The sequence below is a fragment of the Mauremys mutica genome, chromosome 8, assembly GCF_020497125.1.
Source record: "Mauremys mutica isolate MM-2020 ecotype Southern chromosome 8, ASM2049712v1, whole genome shotgun sequence".
In the NCBI taxonomy this organism is placed as follows: Eukaryota; Metazoa; Chordata; order Testudines; family Geoemydidae; genus Mauremys; species Mauremys mutica.
Genome location: NC_059079.1, coordinates 92,797,656 through 92,810,237, shown reverse-complemented (window position 1 = coordinate 92,810,237; position 12,582 = coordinate 92,797,656). Strand labels below are relative to the sequence as shown.

General features: G+C 49.2%; 1 protein-coding gene across 2 annotated transcripts in view; it reads right to left on the bottom strand.

Annotated features, from left to right (window-relative positions):
• Positions 1-855: 855 nt before the first annotated feature.
• The window catches only part of DPYSL3 (dihydropyrimidinase like 3), a 76,025-nt gene continuing 64,298 nt past the window's right edge, over positions 856-12,582 (bottom strand). For both annotated transcript variants that reach the window (XM_045027164.1, XM_045027165.1), the window contains exons 8-14: positions 8,899-9,019; positions 6,840-6,996; positions 4,152-4,293; positions 3,203-3,373; positions 2,506-2,685; positions 1,543-1,705; positions 856-982 (exon numbers count right to left, since the gene is read on the bottom strand). In XM_045027164.1, coding sequence (XP_044883099.1) covers positions 894-982; positions 1,543-1,705; positions 2,506-2,685; positions 3,203-3,373; positions 4,152-4,293; positions 6,840-6,996; positions 8,899-9,019 — 1,023 coding nt within the window. In that variant the 3' untranslated portion in view covers positions 856-893. The remainder of the gene's footprint in view (positions 983-1,542; positions 1,706-2,505; positions 2,686-3,202; positions 3,374-4,151; positions 4,294-6,839; positions 6,997-8,898; positions 9,020-12,582) is intronic.

The window sequence follows — 12,582 nt, the reverse complement described above, 5'->3', positions numbered from 1 at the left end:
TGTCGAACGTGTCATGCAGGGTTCATGGCAAAGTCTTCAAAAGGAGACAGGAGCATCAATGCTGGGTCTTAAGAGAGTAAAGTGGGAGCAGGGAGAGGACCAAACAAGGATAAGGCTGTCTCAGGAGGCGCTAGAGTATTGGCAGGGACTTTTCCAGAACGCCTTCACCTCCCAATCCCTATGCACACACCCCATGGGAATCGGGGGCCAACAGAGTTTCCCCTTTTATGGCTGTGGAGAAAAAACAAACTGGTGCAGCGAGTTGTTTGGAAGGAACAGTTGCTTTCTGTTTTTTAATAAAATGTACAAAGTAATAAAAGTCTTACATGAGGTGATACAACAGAGCTGTTACAGAGATGACTCTGAGCTTCCCGATGGGCCTCACAACACAAGACGGAGGCAGCCATGTCTGACCAGCATTGAGTGGAAACAGATGAACACTGACACAACACACAGACCCACCTTACCCCTATCCACCTCCCACGATCCCTCCCCACAACCCTTCCACCCCACCCTCCCCACCCCCACGCCGATTCCTTCTGAATAACCTGCTTAGCTAGTTCGTTCATGTCACGGTCATCCCAGCTTTCTCCGCCCCCTCCGTACGATGCGGCATCACACAAGCACTCAACACGTATATTACAGACTCTTAACTTAGTGACCTGTCAGATTTGCATGCATGTAAAAATGAAAAAGAAAAAAATTAAGGCTATGCATAAACAGAAACCAAAGCAATATTTTTAAAGCTAGGTAGCAAATAGCGTTTGTGAAACATAAGGCTTGAGGCTTATTGATTCTTCAGCTCTGAACGGTTTTAAATTGCTTTTCCTTCTTAAATACCAATGTACCATTTTCCCCCTTGAATATTGGTGTTTCCTTCCCCGCTTGGGTGCTTAACTCAGGGAGGTTATATTGGAGCGGCCTCCGGGGGGCGCTACAATTCGCTTGCTTGCTGAACGAACACCTTCGTCGACCTGGGTACCTGAAATTAGGACATGACCACAAACAAAGGGAGGGGAGAAAGGGAAATTAGAGGGTTGTGGCTCACAGGCCAACCAGTCAGGAGGCCTGTGGTCTCTGAGAAGGTCCCTACACGCCTCACTGGGGGCAGATTGCTCTTAAGAGACCTGCCCTGTTTCCTCTTCACTTCCCTGTTCCTCCTTTCAGTCCAATAGCACCTCAGTGCCCCCAGGCAGCCAGCAGCTGCCCTGACCTCTCTGTGGAGCCTCCCCACTGGAGCTGCGCTGTCAGGGAGTGAGGGACTAGGAGGCAGTAGCAGGTCTCTGGCATTTAATCCCCTTTTAAGTCTGCAGGGGAAAAGGGGCTTGGGCAAGCTCCAGCCATCCCCCATTTAGGGGCCCCTGCATGCAGCAAGCCCCACAGACTGGCAGGGGCAGCTCTCCCCAAATCATCACCACAACCGTTTGTACAAAATCTAACCCCAGTCCCACCCTGTGCCCAGCCCTCTGGGACCTGGTGTCACTGGGTTCTTCGGTCCATGGGGACGCAGCACATTACAGCGCAGAGACGGCTCACGCTCACCTGACAGGCTGAATCCAGATTGATGGAGATTCCTGACGGGAGGCGTCTGTCGGGTGGGGGATCCCCTGGTGGAGCCTGCAGGAGTACCACCTTTAGGCGTGGCTGTCAAATCGAACACGGGCCCGTCATACATTCCTCTGGGCACGGCGTGCATCTCAGCCATCTGTTGTCAAGAGAGAGGGCACGGGAAGCAATGATGCTGCTTCTCTTAGTTACGGAGAACACTGGCACTGGGAAACCGGGATTCCCTGAACAGCACAGGGAGCCCTTCCATCCTCCACAGCCATCATCTGATTCAAGGCCACCATGCCTGCTGCTGCTGTCTGCAATGCTCTCACCCACCTCACAGGGCTTGCCGTGCACCAGACCTCCCACCAGCACAGATGCCCGCAATCCTGCTCCCTCAGACTTCCTGTGTGACCGGGGCAAATCCCTTAGCCTCAGTTCCCATCTGTAAAAGAGCCCTAAGCCCAGCGCAACAGGCGAATCCTTCACTGTGGATTACTGCCCCCCCCGATGAGGAGAAAGGTGTTTGCCCACTCCCCAGCCTCGTCGCCTTTGCTTGCTTCAGTTCCCTCCAGACTGGCCTTCCCACCACGTACAGCAACGTGGGCAAACAGCCCAACATCCTACCTCTGCTGATGGCATATACCAAACATGCAAGCCTACACCCTTTGATGAGGCACCAGGGCCCAAATCCTGAAAAGGTGTTCGGGTGCCTAGCTCCCATTGATTTCTGGTTTGAAACACACTAACCTGGCAGCACTCAAGGGGCACAGTGACCAAAGCAGGAGAGTCCACTACTGAGGAAGAGGACAACTCAGGCTTGTAGCTCCATTGGCGGTACCATTACAGCGATGGGAGTACAGCATGTGCACATGCTAAGCCCCTACGGCAGCTGCAGTGTTTTCCCAGACCTACGGGACTCGTTCTCCTGTGTTCTGGGTCTCCTCAACTCCTTACCTTCCTCCTGGCTTTAATGCGCTTGTAGACATAGTCTGGGAAAGGACCGCAGGGAATGAAGCGCCCAGCTCCCTGTGTCACATGCAGGTTGCCATCCTCCAGCATGATCTTCCCCTGGCATATGACGACCAGCGGAGCCCCACGCAACTCCATTCCTTCAAAGATGTTGTATTCAGCTGCCTGCAGCACATGGGGAAGGGCAAAAGGAGCATGAACCCAGGCGTTCTGAACCAGAGCCTGGCCAATTGAGATGATGTCCAGACTCTGTTACTAACCAATACCCACACTGTGTACGGCCAAAGACTGGAATAGCAGGGGGTGTGAACAAGGACTGTGACTAAGGACCAGAGCTCAGAACTGGCATCTTCCCCTTTTATTCAGGTGAGCATAGAGGTGCATCAGTAGAGCCATGTAGGCCTGGAATAGTAACTAGAGGAACTGCAGGTCAGGACAGAGGGGTGCTCGATCCTGTATTCAGGCTCAGAACTAAAAGAGCAAGAGGTGGTGCCACTCAGCATTCAGGACAAGCACAGCCCATCTCCTAGAGCCAGGGGCTGAGTGGTCTAACTGCAACCCAGGACCAAGTTACTTTCTTACATCCAAGTGTCCTTCTTGGAAGTACAGAGCAGCTAACCTATCATGCCTGCCAGTTACGCCAACCACCTCCCAACACTCCCCAGGCCAGCAGCTGACTTACCGACTGGTGGCTTTTAGCTGAGACAATCTTCACTGCATCAGGATCCCATATGACCAGGTCACTGTCCGACCCCACCGCTATTCTCCCTTTCCGTGGATACATGTTGAAGATCTTGGCAGCATTGGTGCTCGTCACTGCCACAAACTGGTTTTCGTCCATCTTCCCCGTGGCCTGTTCAGATATAAAACGGGTGGGTCTTCAACCTAGTTGCATTCATAGCTCCACAGTTCAGTAGGATCTCATGAGGAGGGAGAGAATGGTTTCCAGGGAAACACTATGCCCCTTGTGAGAGCTGAGAGAACAGAAATGTAACAAGCCCAGACTAAAATGCCCACTTCTCTTTAAAGCTGGTAGGATTGACTAACGGTCAGCCACTGAATCCAAAGGGAAAAACCCACCCACTGGAATTTGTTGAGAAAGGAAAATCCCTGCGTTAAAAATTACCTGACTTTTGAAACTGATATAAGGGGAACAAACGAGGTAGGTGAAACCTGAAGTCTAGCAAGACTTGGGTATGTTTCCCTTACACAGATAACAGTAATACCCAGCTCTTATACAGAGCTTTTTATCAGACACTCTCAAAGCCCTTTACAAAAGAGGTCAGTAGCATTATCTCCATTTTACAGATGGGGAAAACTGAGGTGCAGTGCCTTGACCAAAGTCAGCCAGCAGGCCACTGACCAAGACAGGACTAGAACCGTCTCCTTGATCCTCGTCCAGTGCTCTATCCATTAGGTCACACCACCTCTCAGCAGCACTGCATGCTTCACAGGTCCTGGCTTCTCACCCTGAATATGCTCTACTCCCCCCACAATTCCCTCTCTCATTCCTGCCTGCTTAGCTTATGTAAACCTGCCATTGAGAAAGATGTCACCACACGCAGGACCATGCCCCCTCCTCTGGGGAGCCTGGATGAGTTACCCTCCCCTGACCCCAATCCGTTTCTTACCACTGCCTTGTCCCAGATGACGGACATCCGCTCCTCGATGCCATTGGTCCCTTCCGGGATTCCTGTGAAGTTGTCCTTCCCAATCGCCTTCTGTGCAGTGCTGAATGTGCAGTGAGCACTCCCCGAAAGCTGCAGGTCGCCGCTGGTTGGGTGGGGACAAAAGGGTTAATGTAAGACATTTTGTTGGCCTCAGGCACGATCTGCTCCAGTCTAAATGGAGAGGAGGGTCAGGGGTGACCTCTATGCATGGGCAGCCCCTGATTTTGTCTGTTTCCTTTCCCCAACTCCTGTTCCTATGACCCTTCTACTTTGGGGATATCCCTGCATCTTCCTACGTAGCCACAATCAAAGCCACTCAATGGACCAGCCTCTGGGGCACTGCAGAGTCTTTTGGCCCGAGCACACCCGCTGCAGAGGGCCGAAGCCACACTGGGTGGCTTGTAACAGACAGGATGGAAAACTGAACTCAGACATTGCAATTAAATCAAAATGTGGGCAGGACACTGAGGTTAATAGCCCATCCCATGGGGAAAGTGCCATGGTATCTTTAATATCCACAAGTGGCCAGGAGCTTAGTTTTATGGCACATCTGAAAGAGGCAACTCTGAAAGATGCTCACCCCCTTAGCGGATCATCAGCACCCTACTGGAGCACAGACCTCACTGGAAGAGCCAAGTCTGTCTGGCTGCCATAAACAGCCTCATCCTAGGCCCTACCCCCTTGTCTCTGGAGTCTGGGGCAGCAGGCACAAAAGTGCCCCCTCTTGGACATGCCAAGATTACCTCCATTCTTGTAAATGTGCCGTATCGCTGCACACGTGACATCTCCAGCAAAACTAAGCAAGCCAGGGGACTTGCTTCAAGCCCATTTCATCTCAGCTGTTCAGAGAAGCTTCATTATTATTAGATTCCATGTCCCTACGCCTGTTTAAACCACCCCTGAAGAGCTTGCAGGGACTGAGCTGTGCGCTCTAGTCTGGTATATTCGTGTGTACAGACACCAGAGGGCAGCAGCAAGCAGCTCTAGTGACTGAACCAGCAACTGCATTTAGTTCTCTGGAAACTTCCTGGCTGCTGGGTATTCAGGGAGCAGAGAGGATGCAGGATAATTATGAAGTCATCCTGGTGGCGTGGGGGAGGAGGTGGGAGGAAACAATCCTCAAAGCCATGTCTAATGATAAGGAGGAAAAGTACAGGGATTGCTGGGTTTCCAGATGGACTGGGCGTGAATCTGAAAAGCAGAGACACAAATACGCTGAGCCTTGTGCCCTTGGTCTGGGCCTAGGAACCTCAGTTCTAATCCACTGATAATCTCTATCTTCCCTTCACAATTTCTGCCATATGTCTGACCTACTGCCTAGACAGAAACCTAACCAGATGACAAAACAGGCTTCTCAAATGCCATCAGCTTTGTACCAGGACAAGAAAACAAGCCAAAGAGACCAGCTGGGATCGGAGAAGAGCTTCCTTTGATCTCTGGTTGAAGAATCCTACAGAAGAATATAAGGGGCTGCACATAGGAGGAAATCAGTGCAGTTTGGGACAGACACATGTGGGTCCCAAAGCTCTTCATACTTTTCTCCTTTTGGTCAGAGGCAGGTAAATGTGGTGCTCTTGTGAAGGGAGGGGTTGATAAGTCTGTGCAATGGGCTCTGCACACTTTCCCACAACCCACTCAGCTAATGTACCTTAAATATTGATCTGCAGCTATTTCATTTCTGAGACCTCAACGCAGCTCTGCCAGTGCACCTCACTGCTGACCTTGGGCACATCCTGCTAACCCAGTCTTGGAGCTGCCCAGGCAGCACGACGTAGCCACTTCTGCTCCTGAACTGTGGCAGCACCCCGTTCTTCCAGACATGCCCCTCCACACAATGTTAGCAATACAACTCAATCCTGGCCTGCAGTCTCCCGTTAACCCAGTGTGCCAACACACAACTCTACCTACACACCTCCTTCCTGTTCTGCAGCCGCTGCTTATCCAGTCCAAGGGTTTTCTTCAGTTAACACAGGAGTCAATACCATTGCTTTGAATGGTAAATATCCTCCACTGGCTAGCAAGGACCAGCCACCATGTATGTAGTTAAATGTACAAACACTGGGGTTAAGCCTTTAACTTCCTACATGATGGACAGATCTGGGTAGCAAATGAACAGTGTCTGTGGGCACTGTGTTGTAGCAGCAGCAGTCCCTCCAAGTAGATGATTTTGGCACCATCCTTCATGTAAAGTGTTCTTTACAACACGGCCCATGTAAAAACAAGGGGACTCGGATGATTATTATTTGCTCAGTATTTTCAACATGGCCGAGCAGGAGTTGGAGAATCCGGCAGTTCGTTCTGCATCCCGCAAGCTAAGCCTTTCTCTTTTACTCTTAGAATTGTTAATCCAGATACCCCAGAACTTTGGGGCATTTCAAATATCAACCCTGGTTTTGCAGGGTTTTTGCAGCTTATAACCCAACGAATAGTCCAGTGCTTCCACTCTTCCTGCCGTGCCTCACTGCTGAGTCCACAGCCCCCTCAGTCACTGACTCATCCAGAGTCAAGGTCCCCCCCTACACAACCCCAGACCCACAGCAGACTCAGGTTCCTGAGATGGAACTGCACTGGCACAGCTCCAGCAATTGCTCCAGTGCAATTCTTGCGGGGAAAAGAGAGAGGTTTTCTCTCCCCCTGCAAATCACCCACCTGGCCAGTAAGGAGTTGATGTAGTCGGGGGTTGTTGGATCTGGACTCAAAGGTGGAGAGGTCACAAATGCAGCAGCCTTAGCCCAATTCTTGCTCCAATAGTGTGTCCCGTCCGTGCCCAGGCTGGCTGTGATAGGCTCACCAAACACCACATTCCCTGCAGAGAAGAGAGACAGATGGATCTCAGTGTGTTTTAGCTGAGCATGGGGGCATTCTCATTCCCCCCGTGCTTATGGGATTGGCCCTTCAGTGGACAGCTCACTTGGTTTATCTATTTTGATTTAGGATATTGGCTTGCGTGGATCAGATTGGGTGGGACTCCAAGCGGGAACGTACGAGGGCAGGGAGAACAAGCAGTGTCCAGTCTTTGCCTGTGGCACAGGTTCCAGGCATGATCCTGGTCCTGCCACTCAAGGACCTGGGGTCTCAAGTTGCTGGGGTGAAGCCCCAGTGGAGTCAGTGAGGGGAAAGGAAAGATCTCTGGAGGTGAGCGATGTCGGGAACACCCACTGAGACAGCACAGATCACGCTACTGAGGATTACTGAGCCCCAACTTCATCTGCGTATTTTCAGCTCTTTGGAGCAGCGGCTGCATTTTCCCCTCATTCGTGTTGAACACACTGGCACCACTCAGCAAGTAACAGCACGAGTGTAGGACTCCAGCTTGTTAGAGCCATTCCCTTTGTGCCTGTTGCCTTCAGATCTAGACCCAAGAACAGCCGCCTCACGGCTACCTGAGTGATTGGCACCCTAGAAATACCTGACAGGAGTCAGGAATCCCACTGGCTGGCAGCAGGGTGCTCTGTCCAGAACAGATCTCGCAATGCGAGCTTCCAACCTGAGTCAAATACACACAGTGCAGCTTGACACACCAGGCGAAGGGTCTGTTCAGTTTCATCTGCCTCATGTTCTCTCGCTCCCACTCCTCCCTCTCTGCACATTTCAGACAGGTAAATATTTACCAAACACCATCAACGCTCTGGCCACCTCTGCACTCCACAGATTCAGTTTCGTCACACTGATAACCTCTCTAAACCTGTGTAAAGGCCCCAGACAGATCAGACACATGGAGATCTGCCTGCTAGCGTGAGGGGTTGCCTCAAGCAAGCCAAGATTTTCAAGTGTGTGTGTCTGTGGGTCTCTCTCTATTCCCTGTCAAAGGCAGTGGTGAGGAAGGTGAGATGGGGGTGCCGGACTTGGACAGAAGGACAATAAGTTTGACAGACATTTTATTTAACATCTCTAGGGAAAACCAGGGAATGGTGAGGTAACTAATGCACGTGTGTATACACCCGTGTGTGGTGCGGGGAGTCACCTCTATCTGCCAGGAGCATCCAGCCTGCCAGACGGGGCTCCGCACACATCTAAAAGGCACATCTGAAACCTCAATACAGACACCCACTGAAAGCGCCGGCACATCAAAAGGCAGGCAGGAGATATTTTTAGCAACGCAAATCACTTGCACATGGACGATACGCCTCTGCTTGGCAGAGAGAGCATTTTATGGTCAGAGATAAACTCTGGTATTTAAATCAAACCCTCCATCCCTGATGTGCTAGCAGCTGGCACGCAACCAGAGTCAGCTCCAGATGGGCCTGGTACAAAGGGCCACGCATCAAACTATCCTCATATTAGTCAGAAAACCACACAAGCCAGAGATCAACCCCATGATGGATTTCAAGTTCTGAGTCAAACTTGGTCTCTCACTCATATGCACACTCTACAGAAGCAGCTGGCCAGCTAAGTGCACAGAGACCACAGTGAGGGGCCTGGTTCAAGACCATGGGCAGGCTGGATGTAAGTAAGCAGGGATGCAGTCAATTTTTTTCTGTCCCAACTGTTTCCTGCTATATCCAGTTTCACATAAGGGGCACGAGGACTCCAAGATACCCCCACTTAACAAGTCATGAAAAACCTCACAGTGGCTGGGTGACATGGCTCAAGGGACATGTCTCCTTGCTAGCAACAAACAGAAAGACACAGAGGCCCTCTGCAGAAGGTGTTCCAGCTACACACACACACGGGGCAAGGAGGGTGATCTGAGACAGCAGCCACTCACCTTTTTTCCTGGCTTGCGAGATGATGTCAGCAGCACTCTTGCTCATCACTTTGGTCACATACAGAGGGCAGTTGGTCTGGCTAGCAATGGTGATGGCGCGGAAGACGGCTTCTGCCTCCAGCTGGAGCACAGCAACGACACAAAGGTTGCAAATAACACACGAGGAGGAGTCACCAACCACTCCACAATGTGGTGATGCCCACCATGCTGTGCCATTTCACTGGTCACGGGTGCCCTCTCTCTTAACCTCACCATGAGACCATCCCTCTCCCATTGGGTTTCAACAGGAAATTCCAAGGTCTTCATATAATGGGGACAACTGCCTATGAAGATGACCAATTCTGTCTCATTGTTTCCTTGTGCTCCCCAGTTGGTCACTCTATATCCACCTTCTGTCTTTTATCTCATACTCAAAGCATAAGATCTTTGGGATACTGACCGTCTTTTTTGTTCTGTGTTTGTACTGCACCTAACACAATGGGGCCCTGATCCACAACCGTGCTCCTACTACCACAATGCAAATGATAAATAACAACAAGATCAGAATAAGATAGATCATTTGGGGCTGAAGTCTTGCAAAAAAAGCTTGACAGATCTGAGTGCTACAGAATCAGATGCCCAGCCCTGAGTCATAAACCCCAGCTTGTGCTTAATCTAGATCCAGATCTTTTGCTGCTCACCATCCAAATTCACCAACTTTTCAGCCTTTAATAATATTTAGCATTTATTATGGTGTTTCTTATCCATATAGCTGAAAGAGATTCCGGTAGGGAGTAAGCATCATTATCCTCATTTTACAAAAGTGGAAACTGAAGCAGAGACGGGCTAGCTGACTTGCTCAAGGTCATACAGCAAATCAGCAGCAGGATCATGATTCCTGGCTTCCAGTTCAGTTCCCTCTCCACAGGGCTGAGTTGCTTGCCATGCATTTATTTTAATATTAAAGCTTGGTTGTCTGTGTGGGCAATTCGCAGCTGGTTATTTTGCAGGTAGTTCTGCCCCTGTCCGAGTCTGTTTGTGCTGCTACTCTGCTATTGGGGGTTTGTGCTATTACTCTGCCACTTCAGCCTCCAAGATTATCAACCCTTGACTTTTATATCTTGTTTGCTGTTGTAACAGGGTGAATTTTCAGTATTTCAGCATGAGGGATCTCTTTGAATAATTACATCATCCCCCATTCAGCCTGACTTCATTCCAAAAAGCCTTCCAAGATCTTGGTCAACAGTTTGGCTTAAGACTTCAGTATTAAAAAAAATATATACAAAAAAGGAAACCCCAAACCTTAAAAAGGCAGGGTACCAATAAGCATATAATGCAAATTCCCCTGGGGAACTAGAGGCTGCCTTCTGCAGCCAGCACTTCTTGCTGAATCACCCATTTCTGCAAACCTGATTTCTGCCACAACTGGAAAACTGAGCAATGCACACAAACCCGTTACGCTATTGTCCTTATGGTTACTGGATTCAACAAAAATGTTTCATCTGGGTGCTAAAATGGTCCTTGGGGGCACAGAATGAAAAATGTGCGGAAGAAAATATTATACAGTGTACAAGCTTCTAAGTGTCTGTAAGTCCTTATGCAGAGATGGGTCAACCTCAGCCACTGCAAAATACTCTTACCATTGGATATTGCAAACCATGGGGATGACATTTTGGAGCAGTTCACTTGCAGTATCAAATGATCACTGACATGACACCCTTACATTTCAACCCCATTCCCCTCACTAGTGATTATGGTGAACATGCCACACACACAGCTTGTCGCACTCTACACTGACCCTTCAAACTGCAATGACACAGGACAAGTAACAACACTAAAGTTGACCTGTGGATGACAAAACATTTCAAGTTTTGTTGAATGTTACTTGTCCTCAGCCTAGTATTCTAGCTCCAAGTAGTCCAGTTAATTATTCCTAGGAGCAATGGTTCCAGAACCATAGGATGCCTTCACAGACCATAGTCACAAACCATGCGTCTAGAGCACCTGAAGTGGGTATTATGGGTCAGACAGCAAGGGAAATTTGTTCCGAGAACCCTTGTGTCTATTTTTATTTCCAGCCTAACAAATGCTTACTAGCTGGTCATGAGGTTGTACTTCTGCATGTAACATGTTTGCAGGTGCTAAATGGAGCTCTAGGAGCAGAGATACCTGAAACCCTGTCAAAGAGGAGCTGTGCTTGCAAACAAGTATAGCTTGGTCTGCGTATATATTTTCTAGGTACACAATCAGCTTCATCACCTACTCCCTCTTCCCCTTCATCTTGCAAAATGATACTAAGGGTGCTATTTCTCCTCCTGTGTCATCTGGCTAGAAGACTGGATGTGCTCTGAACATCCATTTGGTTATGCTAGCCTCAGCCAAATACTCAACCCTTCCCCAGTGGGTCTGGATGCATGAAGTATTTCCGTGCATTTGTTCCCATGATGAAGACAGCAAGGGAAAAACCTAGAGAACTAAACCTTCAAAGCAGCGAGGAGAGGAGTATTTAGCTTCATGGTTCCCATTTTGGTCAAGGGGAGCCATGCAGTTAAACCCCTGGCACACCAGATACTCATTGGTACTGGTTTTTTTAAAAATGACTTACTCAGTTCTAACTGTATCCCTCATTCTCCCCAAAACCTCCTGATTTTTGCAGGGTTCTATAGCGTTAACCACCCCACTCAATTCCTAAGAGCCACCAAGGTGGCACATCTGCCATATGACTGCAAACATTCAGGACCAGACGGGCTATGCTGAGTGAGTTCAGGCCACACGTGCCATCTGGACTCACGGTGAGGAGACCACATTGGTGGTTAGTGTGTAATCCCATGCAGACAGCTCTGTGACGGAAAGGATGAGATTGTCCGTGTGGCTCTGTACCACTGAAACAGCGGAGGCACCTGAGAGACACACATCACGTGGACATTGGAGAGCAAGTACCCTGGGCTTCCAAACTTTGTGGATTTGGGGGGCGGAAATAGAAAGCATAGGAAGTGCACAACAATATGATTTTCAGCTGATAGTGGCAGTTAGGTCACAGGCAATAGAAAAGAACTGCCTCCAAACAACTGGGAGACATGTAAGCATTTAGAATTCAGAGGCCAATCTTTCCCTCCCATTTAAAGTGTAATTATAGTAATTCAAGTGATGGTGTACAAATGGCAGCTCATTACCCAACATCTCTGATCCCTGTAGGGATCCAAATCTCACTTGAAAAGAGAGTTTTCACTCCTTAGTGCTACACACCCGGTACAGCTGTGCTGGTGTTACTTGTAGCCAGGCGGATTCTTTACTGCGTCATGCAGCCCTTCCACTTCCATTCACTCTATGTTCTGACTGGGGAATCTTTGTGCCTGGCAAGGATGGAGGAGGCAGGAAGAACCCTAACTGACTTTCAGGTCCCAGCTTGAGTTTGATGAGGCAGCAATTTGTTCTGTGTTTGTATAATGCCTAGCACAATGGGGTCATCATTCAGGGCTCGGGCTCTTAGACCCTGCCACAGGACAAATAGTAAATAATAATTAAATAGAAAAAAAAAAGTATGAATGTGTATTTGCTGAACCAATGAGCTCTGGAGCCAGCTGGATGGAATGTTGTGCCTTCCAGTGCTATTTTTAGAGTCATTTTTCTAGCCAATCACCCTTCAAGAACAAAACATTCCATACCCCTTAACCAGCCTTGGACAATGAAAACCACAACATTTGC